We start from the raw sequence: 16,390 nt of genomic DNA, 5'->3' as shown, positions 1-16,390 counted from the left end.
GAAGACGTCATTGGAATACGTCTACATACGTCGATGTGTGTTGGGACTACGTAAAGAATTGGTTCAAAGCACGTCAAACATAAGTTAGAAATAAGTTTCGCGTAAAAAAGACATTACTGTGAAGTGTTTCGACTTATGAGTAGCTTATAAGTAGCCTTTGTGGACGTGTGTAAGCGTCCACATATCGTGTGTAAAACTTATCCCCATCGCATGCGGAACGTGTGTCATACGCCGAGTACGTCGTAAAATTTTGAACATGTTTAAAATTTCTTGACGTACTCTACTTACTACGACGTATGATAGCGTACTTTAGCGTTCTACTCACGTATACCAAACTTACTCATACCGTATTTGACGTGCCCCAACGTTTTAGACACATTTTTCTTAGGTCGGCATACGCTGGCAAGATCGCCAAGGTGGGACCGCGATGTTGTCACTTCCATTTCTACGGCAGTTATGATTCGAATCGTTGTGCGTCAGCCTTTTAATAGGCTACGTCACGACATCGTCGGCGATGCGTGCTACGCGCTATGCCTAAGTTAGACTATCGTTGGACATCGGTTGTGTAGGCCAACAACAGGTTCAGCATTCGTTGGTATAAGTTATCTATAACACAACGAAACGTTCTGTGTCCATTACTAATATGTTATGCATACGACCAACTCGTTATGAATACGTCCGAATCTTAAAAAAAAAACATCAAAAGTTCAACGTCAGCCAGCGTTTTCCATACATTTTAATACGTTGCCATCGCTGGCTAAAACGTCAAGGTGTGACCGGGCCTTTACATTGACAACACAAAATGGAATTTATTTTTTGAAACGGAATTTAGGTTTTTTGGAAATGAAAAAGGCACTTTTTGGAAACAGAATATCATTGGCTCTTTCAGTGCCATTAAATATATCCTCATTTTATGATTTAAAGATCTACAAAACCTCTGAATTTGTCTCGTCATTTGTTGAACATGCATACCTTACCAACATATGGTTTTATTTTTGATAAAAAAAATAATGCTTTCTGAATAATTTTCTCAGTTATTGCTATGATCCAAAAAAACTCAGCCTGTGCTTAACTTATTTCCATGTGTGCATTTATTTTTAAGATAAAAGTAGTCAAAATGCTTTTCTGTCTTAGAAACCTTGATCCAGCTTGACTTGGGTCCAGTTAGACCACTTTTTCCCATTATTAATTTGTTGGGTTGAGCTCCTCTAGAATGAAAAATATTTTGCAGGGATGGCTCGTGAAATTCGTATGTGGCATTATGGACAAAGTGGGACCATAGAGAAAGAGGTGTTGTGTTATATGCAAACAGAATATATATATATTTTTATATATATTCATGGAAGTGGACATGAGTGCTTTAATCGAATAAGGTATTGGTATATAAATATATTGGCTAATCAATATCTCAGTGAAGAGACAAGGAAAGAAGAAAAAGGCAATCTCCTGAACTGTTGGATGAAAGTGGGGTCACAGTTGGACAAAAGGAAGAAGGAAAAGAATGAACAGGGGGAGAGAGAGGGAGAGAGGGAGTGGGGGAGAGAGAGAGAGGGAGTGGGGGAGAGAGAGAGGGGGAGAGGGGTAGATAGGGGGAGAGGGGTAGAGAGAGAGAGGTAGAGAGAGAGAGGTAGAGAGAGAAAGAGTGAGAGAGGGGTAGAGAGAGAGAGAGAGAGAGAGAGAGAGAGAGAGAGAGAGAGAGAGAGAGAGAGAGAGAGAGAGAGAGAGAGAGAGGTAGAGAGAGGGAGAGGGGTAGAGAGAGAGAGAGAGAGGGGTAGAGAGAGAGAGGGGTAGAGAGAGAGAGGGGTAGAGAGAGAGGGGTAGAGAGAGAGGGGTAGAGAGAGAGGGGTAGAGAGAGGGGTAGAGAGAGAGGGGTAGAGAGAGAGAGAGAGAGAGAGAGAGAGAGAGAGAGAGAGAGAGAGAGAGAGAGAGAGAAAGAGAGAGAAAGAAAGAGAAAGAGAAAGAAAGAGAAAGAGAAAGAGAGAGAGAAAGAGAAAGAGAAAGAGAAAGAGAAAGAGAAAGAGAAAGAGAAAGAGAAAGAGAGAAAGAGAAAGAGAGAAAGAGAAAGAGAGAAAGAGAAAGAGAGAAAGAGAAAGAGAGAAAGAGAAAGAGAAAGAGAAAGAGAAAGAGAGAGAGAAAGAGAGAAAGAGAGAAAGAGAGAAAGAGAGAAAGAGACAAAGAGAGAAAGAGAGAAAGAGAGAAAGAGAGAAAGAGAGAAAGAGAGTAATCTCAATGTAAGAGGGTTGGGTTGGATCGGGTTAAGGGGATATAAAGATCACAGCTCAATATGGGAGATGACATGAGATGTAGGTGCACCATCTGCTTGAAGCCCTGGAGGATGAATGCTATGTAACCACTGCCAAAAGGCACTTATACAAATGAGAGGAAAGAGAAATACAAGCGTGGAAAACAGGCAGGACCATACTAGCTTATAGTATTCATGATATACACCATTTATAGTATTTAATAGAACCATGCTAGCTTATAGTATTCATGATATACACCATTTATAGTATTTAATATAACCATGCTAGCTTATAGTATTCATGACACAAAACACTTTTCCTCATTTGTAAAGTTTCAGACTGCAAGCACAGAACAAAATATTAAACACTTAATGTTCTAAGCATTGAGAAACTAAATCAATGTCAAGTTACAGTTGAAGCCCTAAGGTTCAACGAGTTCAAATGATCAGGCAGATTGAGAATTCAAAGTACATTAGTTGTTGAGGGAGCACACTCAAAACTTGCTTTGCCTTACTTGACTGAGAGAGAGAAATCTCCCGGAGATGTTTCGCTTTCTCGTACTAGAAAGGCTCCGTCATGCCTTTGCCTACTCAGCAGCTCCTCCGCTTTTGCTCGCGATGTCCTCCCATGGAACCAGCTGTCATAGAACACAAGGCATTCCATTCATATGTCTGTCTTTATCTCCTAATCTACTCAAATGTTTTCTTCTATTACATACTTCTTTGTCCATTTATATTCTGCTTATAAAAAAGTTCCTAAAGTTATCATGTTACATTGTGTCTCATTAGCTACAATCGGAACATTAAGTTTCCTTTAAAGTATTTTATCATGATAAGTTTTTAATGCAGAAACATTTGGCTGTAATTTGTTTATTTAAGCTTTTGTAACGGTTTTTTTTTTGTGCTAGATATCTGTACTCCAGGTTTTTCTTCTTTATTTCAGCTGTCTTTACACCGATTTGCACACCTGGTTCCCCTTTACTTTATTTGATGCAGATCCAGCCTATCGATGGGACAGAAAACATATCTATTCAGCCTGGCAGAGGTATGAGCTCGACCGAGTGCCCGTTCTCGTTACCTCCACCACCAAAGGTGGGTGAGGTTATGTTTTTCACCTGTCTGCTTGCTTGTAAACGGCATATCTTAAAAAGTTGTGGATGATTTGGACGAAATTTGGTGGAAACTTTTGGTGTGTGACAAGGATGAAATGATTAGATTTTGTTGAAGATCCGGATCCTGTAATTTTTTAAAAGTGATTCTTCACCATTGAGGGATAGGGCCAAAAACTATATACAGCACGATGTTTCAAAAAGTTGTGAACGAGTTATGACAAAACTAGGTGGAAGAGTTTGGTAGGTGGCAAGAACAAGCCGATTAGATTTTGGTTCAGGTCCGGATCCATGTCCGGCCTGTCAGTGCGAAACAAAATGTAAACTGTTCAGCCTCGCAGTGGAGGTATGCACTCTACCGAGTGCTGTACTAGTTTGGTACTGTACTCATCTCGCCCAGGTTTTATCCCCAATGAAATGAGTTTCAACTACCACTGTCATCCTGGTGCCTTGCAGGCAGAATTTTGCATCGGAGTGTGTTATTCCCCACTTGGAAAGCTGTGCCATCCTTTGGAGATGTTGCTAAGATAGATTTCCCATCAGCCCAAGACTTGCTTGTGAACATTAAATAAATCCATTGTTATATTTCACGACTACTTCTTTGAGGCAGTACCCTAGCCAAATTCCCAAATTCTACCTCATTGTCTACAGTAATAGCTGCCCCTAATCATGGGCCATTCAATCAATATTGATGTGGAGATTTTATTGTGGACATGTAAAAAAAGAACAGTTAAATTTTGCAATTAAATTGTCTACCCAGGGCAGGTTTACAGGAAGTGACATCAACTCTAGCCACAGTATTCTCAGTAAAATTAAGATGGCGGCCAACCTCGTGATGCATGCTGTGAATAACAGATGTTCCTTCTGACGGAGGACATCAGTTGGTTGAAGTTTTCTTGGGTACTGTGCACAATTTGGTGATGCGTGTCTTTCACATATCTGTGTTAATGGTGCAGTGAATTCGGCGTTTTAACGAACATTCAGCCCATGAATCGATAAGTGATCTTGAGCATTCTCGTATGTATCCAACTTGTCACTTATGCAAACGTGTTGAAGAGCTAATTTTAGAGAATTGCTGGATTACTATTTGTGAAATTGCATATGGCTGGCAGGATGGCGTAGACCTCCAGTTACGCACACTCGCCTTTAAGTTGTCTAGCTTGGGTTGAACCCTGATCCAGCTATAAACTGCCATCCTGGTGTTTCACAGGCAGGGTGATTCATCAATGTGTGCACCATCCCTCGGATGAAAGTTAAACGGTTGTCCCATCTGCCGGCATTAGTTCGTGGAAGTTTAAACATCCCACAGTGTCCTCGAAGAGTAGGCGAGCTATCGTCGGCACTATAAAATAAAAATTTTCCAAATTCCTGTCCTATACTGCTGGGAAGACCATGGCAAACCACCCAATATATAACCCATGCCAAGAAACTGCTTCGGCAACACCGATGCTCTTTAAGAGACTATGACACATCAGAATCAGAATCGGAGAAGAAATTGCATAAGGAATTGGATGTCAGTGTTGGAAGTGTGGAAACATTCCTTCTCACGTGAAATTAAGCAAGGTGAGTGTAAGATGAGTATCTAAAAAAAACTTATTCCACCAGACTTCAGAGGATCTCAGTACTCTCGAGCAGATAGGTTGATGAGTTCGAAAAAATCATCCCCATGCACTCAGGATTTGTCCACTTGTGATTTTCATCTGTTTCGACCACGAATAGAACATCGAACTATGAAGATATCAAAGCACATGTCCTAAAAATGTTGTGGACATGTTCCAACCATGTCTTCGCACATGGAGTTATCGTACTTCCACAGCGATGGGATCGGTGTTTGCATGTTGCGGAATACCTTGAGAAATCGTGGAAATTTCAACAACTTCCCCATACTTTTCGTTGTTTTAGAATAAAGATTAAAGTATACCTCAACCTGAGCAATGAGAGTCTGACTGAGGATCATCTTTGATTGAATCAATCCATGCTTGTCACAGACTGGCTCCAAGCCATGGTGTCATCAAAAACAATAACCATCCATTGTTTTCATTCATCATTTGAACCAAGAATCAATTTCTTAAACCAAGAATTGATAATATTTTCACTTTCCTTGATGACATACTGATTCCAGGTCTGGTGTTGGCTTAATGGTTATGGTGGTGGGCTTGGGATCCTCGGGTGATGGGCTTGGGATCCTCGGGTCCTTTGTGGCTTAATGGTTAGGTGGTGGGCTTGGGATCCAAGTAGGTATCCTCGTCAGGATCGTAGTAGGGATCATAGGGTCCTGCGTGGCTTAATGGTTAGGGTAGTGGGCTTGGGATGTAAGTAGGTATCCTCGTCAGGATCGTAGTAGGGATCATAGGGTCCTGAGTGGCTTAATGGTTAGGGTAGTGGGCTTGGGATCCTAGTAGGTATGCTAGTCAGGATCCTAGTAGGGATCATAGGGTCCTGAGTGGCTTAATGGTTAGGGTAGTGGGCTTAGGATCCTAAGGTCCTGAGTTCAAATCCCACTCAGCTGTTGAATTAATACCAGGTGGGGTTGACTCTGTCTGCCATTCTTCTGAGGTCGGAAAAATGAGTGCCAGCTTGCTGGTATCCTGTGTTGGAGTGGTGACCTATCCAGGAGCATGTCTAACAGACAAGGAGTCTGCTGCGGCAGCACCAATGCTCTGCACAGAGTATGGTCCCAATGGATGGACACTGAATCCAAAAATGTTGAAATTCGTGTTGCACTATATTTTCATTTTCTAACAGGGGGCACTGCATTTTACACAATGTGTTCCAGTAGGGATGCACTGTAAATCTATAGATGTGCTCTACAATCATGTGAATCTAAACTATTCCGTGGATATCTTTGATAATGATAGATCACCAATCTTTTGGGGAGGGAATATGTGATCCACAACTGGCGATGAATGTTTCTCCATCAACCAATGGTTTCTCTTGAATGAGACATCAATTATACACACCTGGTGTTGGCTTAGCGGTTAGGGTGGCTGGCTTGGGATGCTGGCTTTGGATCCTAGAGTCCTGAGTTTGAGCCACATCGGCGACTAAATTAACACCAGGTGGGGTTGACAGCCTGTCATCCTTCCGAGGTTGACGAAATGAGCACCATTGTACTGGTCATTTAGGCATTGCATCAGTGGCACAGCTGCGTTCCTTACCAATGGTGCAACCAGCAGCCTCAAGGCTGCACATTAGAGTGTGTATTTATGCACAGCCCACTACCAAAGCAACCCTCAAGCAGGGCAGGAGTTTAGAATTTGGCCAGGGTAGTGGTACACAATGGTGTGCTTTTTTCGAATGGTTGTGTGCTGGGAGCTTGAAAGTCCACAAGTTAGCAAATATGACAGTTAACTTGATGTCTCCTCCAATAGAGAGCATACACCCTGCCCGTGAAGCGCCAGGATGACAATTTATACTCAGGTCTCAAATTGAATCCACATGAGACAGATAAAAGGCAAGTACTCAACTTCTGAGCTATCTTCTTGGCCCTCTGCACTGGTAACCTGGCCAATTTCAAAGCACAAGCACACCATCCATTCAATTTTATCAACTGTTTTGGCAGCCTCGTGAAAAACACTCCATTTATGGTTTGCATTTAAAGGAGTTCTAATAAGATGTGTTTCAGTGGATTCAATGAGAACAGTGTTTTAAATAAACGAGTAAGCAACATTTTCAAAGCAACAGATTTTTCTGCACAAGAAAGCAGCGCACATACTAATATGAGGCAGCTGTACTGAGCAATGTAAGGAATTGAAAATGGTTGCAGGTGTATAGTTGCATACTTCTGGAGCTGTAAACAATGTAACACTGCAGGTTTGCAAAGCAGACAACTTGTACAAAACCACTCCATTGCTGCTTACGCACTCCGCAAGAAAATGCCAACACTTATTGGTGATAAGTTTGACTTGTTCTGGGATGTGCGGAGTTTAACGAGGATGCTTCTACCCAAACGAATATATATATTTACATGTATACTTTCAGCTTACACCACGATACCCCCAACAACCAACAATCTTCTTTACCACCTAAAATACAACATGAACCTTATGTTCCTATTGTCTTTGAGTCTTCATGTACTAACTAACTAAAGTTAATTTACCGGAGGCTTTCACTCCTCTGTTCCAAACGTAACGGTTATGCATTGTTACACTACCAGACAACATGATTGTTTTCATGTTCCATGTACTCATACGGTTTTTGCAAAATATATCAGTATATCAAAGAGATGGGGATGGGCCAGGCATCTGCCTGGGGGATATCAAGATGGAGGTCCCTGGAGTACCGGCGGAAAGTGAACGCAGCGACGCGCTGCTCCGGCACATGCTCCTATACCTGATCTGACCCTACATTCACGAACAAAACAATTATGTTCACCTGGACCTAAACTCTGGAACAGATTAAATGCTGAACTAACTGAAACCCCCTCGATCAATATTTTTTAGCAACAGCTCAGGTGTTACCTTCCAAATATTTACGTGTAGATTTCCAATGTCCCACTGTTCCTGGATTGTGCAGGTGGTACCAAAGAGTGATCAATTATTCTGTTCATTTTGCTAAAGTGCTCTCCTTGTAGACCACATGACTTATCATAGAATGTCCTTCCTTCATGTTTTTAATGACCTGGAACACATATTTTGTGTGAGTGTGTACTTCACGTTTACTTCCAACTTATTGCTATGTTGTGACTAATAGTCTCTTTGTAGGAGCCTAATCTCTTGCAAGCTCAGCTTTTCATTGAGGTTCCTCATATTTTACACTAATTAGTTACTCATATTCTATTTATCTCATTTGACGCTTTTATTTATTTCACTGTACATTGCATTTGATTCAATTTATTTCTTTGCATTATTTTGAATTTCAGCGAAATTTGTCCGAATCATGTTTTTTGTTGTGAACTGTGGAACAATAAACAAACCTGTTGGATATAAGGGATATTGGCTAGAAATATTGGTCCCACCTTGGTGTCTTTCACAAGAATGGGTCTTTCGGCCTTTGCACAATTCTATATATCATGCAAGTGGAGGGTTCAACACGATTACAATCATTATTTGAAGCTATAATGCTGATTTGAAGCGCGATCTGTGCCCATCGGGGAATCACTTGGCTCCAGCTTGTAGTTTAACCATAAAACAAAGACTGATTAGGTGTTTATGTATGAACCTCTCACCTTCAATGTACTTGTGAGCAGTGAAAGGATACAAAAGGAAAAGTGGATTCTTAAAAGGACCTTTGTTGGGATAAAAAAAAATCTTACTTTTGGCAACATTCATTGATATTGGAACTTTATGGTTGCATTGATGTCAAGATGAGGTGAGTTGCACACCTGCCTTGGTAAAAACCTTTATTCCAGGGAAAAGTTTAGAAACAATAATAAAAGCTATTGTAAGTCAGTTCAAAACCTTGTTGAGTTAATTATGTTTAAATGAAATGTAAGATTTCAAAAGTTAAAAGCTTTTCAAAAAAAATTGGAAACAATTAAGATAGTTCAAGAGTGTTGACAGCTGTATTATGAGAAAAAAATAGTTTACATTTTACTTTACAGGACATGAGTAGACCATAGTGACCACAGGACATGAGTCGAAAACGTTGGAATAATGTTGGCAGTGTGAATAAATATGGGTCATTGAAATCTGGTTTCGTACTGTACATGGTTTTGTTGTATTATGGCAAACCCTTCCCTTGAGATGGAAAAACTGACATTTTCAATATCTCCCTAGGACAATGAAATCATCCCAATCTATCTTGACTCGAGGACACTATGGGCTAGCAGGATAGCCAAGAGATATGCAAACTCTCCTCTGAGATGCCTGATCACTTGGGCTTGAATCTCGACTCAACTATAAACACTCATCCTCGTGGTTTCGCGTGCATGTCGGGTGAGGCATCGTTTGTGTATGTGTGCGCTGTCCTTCAGATGGATGTAAAACCGGGAGTCCTGTCTGCCGGCATGAGTTGGTGGATGTTCAAGATGCTACGGTGTCTTTCATGAAGTGAGGTAGGGAAGCTATCGCCAGCACCATGGCCAAATTCCAAATTATTGCTCTAACCTACAGTGGGCTGCTGTACCTCCAAGCAAAGGATGCTACCCACAACCAGGTACTGCAGACAAAAAAGAAAAAACGATGCACTATGGCACAACTCGAGGCATTTCTTCAACATGGTCATGCCATGAACAAGGGACACAAAGCACGTGTTCCGCAAAGAGACTATATGTTGCGGACATGCAAAAATATATTCACAAATTTCACACCTGGGGAATAATTGAAAAGTTTATGATAAAATGGGGTTGAAAGAGTACACCTGAAATAGATTGCATTCATTCAATTCCTGTCAAGCCTCACTGGGTCGCAGTCGCTCAACCAGAATTCCATATCATGTTCCTCCCTCCGCTGATCACCATCTCTCTTTTGACCCCTCTTCTCCCGACTGTAGAATCGCCTGCCTGAGTCTGTCAAGTAATGTTGTTCCATCCTCTCCTTTAAAATGGTGAGCCGGATTGCCATCTTGAAACACCCCCCCCTCCCCTCCTTAATTTTATTCCTGATCTTTTCTTTTCTCACAGTCTTCTCTACAGTCCACCTCTATTCTTTTCTACCTTAACCCTGTTTATCAGCTTTTCATGTCTGCTCACATGTCCTTTTTTTAAACTTATCCTCCCTGTAAACCTTGTTATGTCCATACGTCCCAACTTATTATGTTGCCTGTCTGTTTGTCGTTGTCGTCCTCTCGGTGCCTTGTTCTCCGGTCCCCTTCTACTACATTGTGAATGCGTCGTTCTCTCACCCCTCTGTCATCAGCTCTTTTATGAACCTTGATTTCTGTACAAATAATTTGAAAACTGAACTTGGTGTAATAACTAAATCACCCAGTTCAATCTCACTTCCCGAAATATTTTATCCCTTCCTTTTTTTGTACACATGATTGCATCACATGAAAGAAATAGAAAGAAGAGCATGATCTCTCCTGTTTTTAATTCCCTGTCTGGAATACATACGGATGGGGCTGCATCTGAATGTAGTTTTTGGGGATGAAACCGTCACGACCACGCAGCTCGGCCTTGTACCAGTTTTGGTCACAATCTTCATTCAGGATCTGCAAAAAGAAACAGGACGCATTGAAGGAAGAATCAATGTTGCTGTGGGAGAAGAAAGGATGTGGGATTGGCAAAATAAATGAGCAATAAAGGTAAATACTGCATTGAAGAATACTCGACTTTGACGAGGAAAGTATTCGGCCGTGTCGTCGGACAATTTGAAGTTGTTTGTGTTTTTTTTATAAACCAAAGGTGTTTCGTCCACCAACTAACGATGTTTCAGGCGTTACTCCTTCGATGGAGCAAGATGGATGCAACTGCATCTGACGAAGGGCGAATGTCCAAAACATCAACCTGACTTTTCTTCCAACAGCGGTTTGCACACCTTTGTCTCAATACAGTGCTCTTGAATGGTCAGTATCATTATCATTATTTTTTTGCTTTAAACACAATCATATATTGTACCATTAATGCATATAGTATACAGTAATATAAGAACAATTTTACGACCCAATGCCCACAGCCCCACACACCCGCCCCCTTCCTAGGTCTGAAAGAAATTGATTGCTACCAAGAAGCCATTTTTACCCAGCGCACGCGAAGTGAAAAGTGGGATTAAGCAATTGGTTCACTCTGTCTGTCTGTCTGTCTGTCTGTCTGTCTGTCTGTCTGTCTGTTTAGATGTCAGTCTATGAGCGAGGTACAACTTAATTGCTTCACGAGTCAGTACGTGACCACTATATTCGTGATTGGTGTGTGTCTGTCTGTCTGTCTGTCTGTCCCGAGCATAGCTCCGTAGGTTTTGATCTGATCCTGATAAAATTTGGGTGGGAGGTTTATATCATGATCTAGTTGTGTTTTCCTGAGAATGGGCATGCTGCGCCCATTATGGGCAGAGCCGCGCCCAAAACAACGTGTTTTTAGGGGGTAGGCGGTTTCAAGTTACATCTTCTCCGAGGGGGTTTGTCGAATCTGGCAGGGGTTTTGGTATTTGATTAGTCCAATGGCACCTGCATAGCCCCACGGAGCTCGATTTTTCATTTTCGTCCCAAGGTCAAGGTCACATGGTCACAAACTTAGAAAATTGCGAATTTTGACATAAAAATCATACGACCGCCCAAACTTTGAGAGCTAGGATGACAATATTTTTTATGCATAATCTTGAGGTCATTCCCCACCTAAAGTCTTGAAACCATTTTGCTCTATCTCGAACACCTTGCCCGTGGCGCCCCCTTCAAGTTTGTTTTTACGCTGATTTCATCAAAGTATGGATAATCCGAGGAGTGTGAAATGCCATATAGCCTATATGACGTTATATTGTTCTTGGAATGTTCCAGAGGAAGTTTTGCACCAAAGGTCATAATCCTTGACCTTTAAAGTTCACAAAGGTCAAATTTTCAAAGTTGTGGGAATCGAACCGTCTATATGACGTTATATTGTTCCTGGAATGTTCCAGAGGAAGTTTTGCACCAAAGGTCATAATCTTTGACCTTTAAAGTTCACAAAGGTCAAATTTTCAAAGTTGTGGGAATCGAACCAGGTTTTTGACCTTCTTCGACGAACTAACTCCAATAAGCTATAGCACATATCCTGTTTCCTTATTTTAATGTCCACAACATTGTTTTGTGACCTTTAAAGGTTATGCAAAGGTCAAATTTTGAAAGTTGTTGAACGAAACCGGGTTTTCGACATTTTGCAGCTAATAACCTGTCACTCGTACCACATCATGTTGATCATTTTTATAACTTGGTCAAACATTATCACATTGTCTCATCCTTGACGTCTAAAACAATCGACATCGTCAAATACCGCTCGTGAACTATTGCCGTCTCCAGACTTGTTTAAATTTATTGTTATATTTTTACCACTGTAGAACACGAATTGGAACATGAATCGGAATACAAACCTGCAGTTTAGCAGTACTTTGGCTCTGAATGTGGCAAATTGTACTGGACCTCAGCTTGAGCACACACGCGCACAGAGGAGTGAGGTAGGTAATTTATTGTTTTTTTTGTACTCTGCCTGTCTAGCAATCAAACAAAGTTGAAATCATTCCAAACAGGAAACTTACTGTTTTTAAGGACATCATAAATGACACAAACAACAGGCATAAAGAACGAATTTAACATGTTAGATAAGGTGGTGTCAGAGCCGGTGCATAATTGGTGGTAAACTACCAATAAAAGTTTTTTTTTTTCTACAACCTTTAAAATCTTTATTTCATTTCAATTGAATTATATACTTGAACACTGTAGAACACAAATCGCCATATTGACACTTTCAAAAACCTTCAGTTTAGCAGTACTTGGACAAAATATTTTGCCATTTTATGTCATCTCAACCAATCAGATTTGCTGCTCGCTGTTTTAGCGTTGGGGAATATCGAGATTCAGACAAAATAGCGCATCATAGGAAATATAGATTGTGCTCGAAAATGCAATAAACAAGAGTTTGAAAGGCACTTCCCATGTCCTTTTTTTCCCCTCAAAACTTCACGGGGTAAGGTGTTCTATGAACTCTCTAGTTGTTGCAGCTATTGCCACACCATCATTTTTGCAGAGCTTTTCTGAAGTACGAGTCTGAAGTTTGCATTTCAAACGCAAGACTCAAAATTAACTTTTTTTTGAACCGCAAGTCAATGTCAATTGAATATGCACAATGGGGTTAATTGTCTGTGACTGTCACTTGATTTTCGCTGGCCATTGTTTACATTTGTCATCAACGTCTCTTTTCGCCCTTCATCGGTTTCCTCCACCACAGACGTGACATCACTTGAACTTGTAGCATACTGGTTCCTCAAACGTGTTCGACTTCTGGTTAGTTTCCCAACAATAACTTCAGTCAAATTCTGAGACGTTTATTGATTTTTCCAAGTTCGTGATTAGAATGTGTGATGCCATGTTGGAAGGTCACCAGAGGTTATAAACTACAAAGGAACATCCTTCTACTAAGTGGTGAACCCAATCATTGAACCATACAATAAAGTTTAAATTTGTCCATAGTACGAGCTCAAAGGCCTACTTCCTGTAAAAGATGCCATGACATCTTGCTTATGAGAAAACTGGTCACTGTCCGCTCCATAACAGATGGAATTCCCCATGATGTTGACACTTAACTTGATAACAAAGCTTAAAAATATGTTGTCAAGTTCTATTTGAATACAGTCCTGTGCATTAATAAAAGAAACAACAGGAATCTAGGACGTTGACATATCCATCCAAGAAATGGCACACATTGATGAATCACCCTGCCTGTGAAACACCGGAATGATGGGATGACAGCTGGGTTGGGATTCAAACCCAGGCTAGACAGCTTGGAGCAGAGAGTGCATAGCTCGAGGCCATAAGGGACATGGGGGAAGAATGAGAGCAATGGGGTGAACAAGATGGATGCAGCCGCCAACTCTCAATTGCAGAGATAGAAGAAAAAAGTGGTAACACAGAAAGACGTGGACTTATGCAGGGACAACATGGGTAGAAAAGATCATCGTTGTGCATGGGGGATGATCTCAGATGGTGGTGAACAAGCTGGTCTTGATGACTTGGAGGGGGGAATGAGATTGAAGAGAATGTGGAAGTTGGTTCCACAGGCAAGAAAAAAGAGGAACGAATGAGTTGAGGTGAGAAGTGAACCTGGATTTTTGGAGTTTCACCAAGTGGATGCTGGTGGACCGTGGTGTGTCGTGCAGAAACCTGGGACGGGGTGACAAAGCACGGAAAGAGCAGAGGGTGCAAGACCAGAAAGGAGGTGGTGGAAGACAGAAACCAGTGACCTATCTGTAACATGAAAGTAATCGGCCCAGAGACTCATCTTCATCGTGGGAGATACCAATGATTTTGAAGGCCTTGGTTTCCACGTAAAGATGAGCAAGCGGTGACACTGGGACACCAGCCCAGAGTGGAGAGCAGTGCTCCATCAAGCTGACGATGAAGGCCTTGTAGGTATATTAAAGTTCAGATGTGCCAAAGAAAGACTGTACGATGGTGGATGCCCAGACAGGCAGCTGGTCATGGCTTGGAGGTCATATTAGACATGTTATTTGTCCAAGAAAGATCAAGGCTGATGGTGAGGCCCAAAGGTATGAGTGCCTGAACAGTGCCTGAACAATCCAGAGGATTGTTAAAGAAGTAGATGGGAAGGTTCACCAGATGGTATTTGAGAGTGTGAGATCGTTCAACACTGAATGACGTATTCCAAGTGTAGGACCAGCTCGTGGTTCTCTCAAGGTCTGAAGAGAGGGAAAAGGTTGCTGCCAGTCCATCTGAAGGATGAGATGCTCCAGCAGGGGGTAGAGTCATCAACAAAAAGATAAATAAGATTTTACAGAGTCAGATAATCGATGATGATTAGGAATAGGACTGGTCCCAAGGCATTACCTTGGGGAATTCCAATCTTAACATGGAGGGGATATATGAGGAGTTAGGCATTGGTTATGAGAGTAGAGGAAGTCAATAAGCTATATATGTTGAGGTGACCTTGGATCCCATGGACAGAGTTTAGAGAGCAAGGCAGAGTTCCAGACTGTGGAAATTTCGTTTGAGCCATCCCACCCTGTGATGGGATCATTCCAATATGTTTTGACAAATTTCTTAAATAGCTCCCCTCACTGCTAATCCTCCCCAGAGAAAGTCTCATTTCTTGGGCTGCATGATTTATTGCAAGTAATTAATCGGACGTATTCCATAACTTTGTAACCATACTATAATTCACGGACTGGTGTCACGGACTCAACTTGATAATTCTTGATAGGGTTCGCCACCATCTGCTTGAGCACCAGCGTCCAGAGCAGTCAGGCTTTACACCAAAGAGGTCAACGATTGACCGTATCCTTGCTCTTCGGGTCCTTACCGAACGCAGACGAGTTTCAGCAGGGGCTGCTTGCAGCCTATGTTGATCTCTGTAAAGCGTTCGATTCAGTGAATCGGGATGTCCTTTGAAGGATTCTTGGTCTTCGTGGGGTGCCACCAAAACTGATCGATCTGATGTCTGAACTCTACTCTGGTACTGAGAGTGCTGTGAAATGTGGTGGTACCATCTCTGACTTATTTCAAGTTGTTATTGGAGTTTGTCAGGGGTGTGTACTGGCCCCCACACTTTTCAGCACTTGTATGGACTGGATTCTAGGGAGGATGTCGGAGAGATCAAGCTGCGGTGCATCGTTTGGGAATGTCAAGGTCTCGGACCTTGATTTCGCAGATGATGCAGTCATTTTTGCGGAGACCCTAGATATCCTTTTGGGGGCCCTTGAGGTGCTGAATGAGGAGTCGGAGCTGCTGGGATTACGGGTTTCTTGGGTCAAAACTCAAAAAATCCAGGCTTTCAATGACATCTTGGATGCTGCTGTCCTGTCTGTGCCTGTTTGTGGTGAGCATGTTGAGGTCGTGGAGAGATTCACTTACCTTGGCAGTGATATTCATGTCTCTGCTGGCTGTGAGTCAGAGGTCAATAGACGTCTCGGTCGGGCCTGGGGAGTCATGGATTCACTGGATCATGGGGTGTGGCGCTGCCCGTACCTGTGCGGGAGGACGAAAGTCCGAGTCTTCAGGTCCTTGGTGCTTCCAGTCTTGCTCTATGAATGCGAAACTTGGACTCTGACCCAGGATCTGAGACGGAGACTTAATTCCTTTGGTACCAGGTCTCTTCGGAGAATCCTTGGCTATCGCTGGTCGGATTTTGTGTCCAACGAGCGGTTTCTGGGAGAGACTCGGATGAGATTTGTTACCTGCATAGTCCGTGAGCGTCAGTTGCGGCTGTATGGACATGTGGCTCGTTTTCCTGTCACTGATCCTGCTCACCAGATTCTCTCAGTGGGGGAGTCTCGTGAGTGGAGGAGGCCAATGGGCCGACCATGTGCCTCGTGGTTGCAGCAGGTTGATCAGCATCTCAAGGAGTTGGGGATGGGCCTGGCATCTGCCTGGGGGATGGCCAGACGGAGGCCCCTGGAGTAGCGGTGGAAAGTGGATGCAGCGACGCGCTGTTCTGGCACATGCTCCCATACCTGACCTG

General features: G+C 42.3%; 1 protein-coding gene across 3 annotated transcripts in view; it reads right to left on the bottom strand.

Moving 5' to 3' along the window:
• The window catches only part of LOC147012116 (growth factor receptor-bound protein 2-like), a 90,900-nt gene that overhangs the window by 34,317 nt on the left and 40,193 nt on the right, over positions 1-16,390 (bottom strand). For all 3 annotated transcript variants that reach the window (XM_085858415.1, XM_085858416.1, XM_085858414.1), the window contains exons 2-3: positions 10,346-10,443; positions 2,758-2,880 (exon numbers count right to left, since the gene is read on the bottom strand). In XM_085858415.1, coding sequence (XP_085714541.1) covers positions 2,758-2,880; positions 10,346-10,443 — 221 coding nt within the window. The remainder of the gene's footprint in view (positions 1-2,757; positions 2,881-10,345; positions 10,444-16,390) is intronic.

This window comes from Eptatretus burgeri, chromosome 15 (genome assembly GCF_056783735.1).
Source record: "Eptatretus burgeri isolate ZD-2024b chromosome 15, Ebu_testis_v1, whole genome shotgun sequence".
In the NCBI taxonomy this organism is placed as follows: domain Eukaryota; kingdom Metazoa; phylum Chordata; class Myxini; order Myxiniformes; family Myxinidae; genus Eptatretus; species Eptatretus burgeri.
This window is presented reverse-complemented; position numbering and strand designations above follow the sequence as displayed.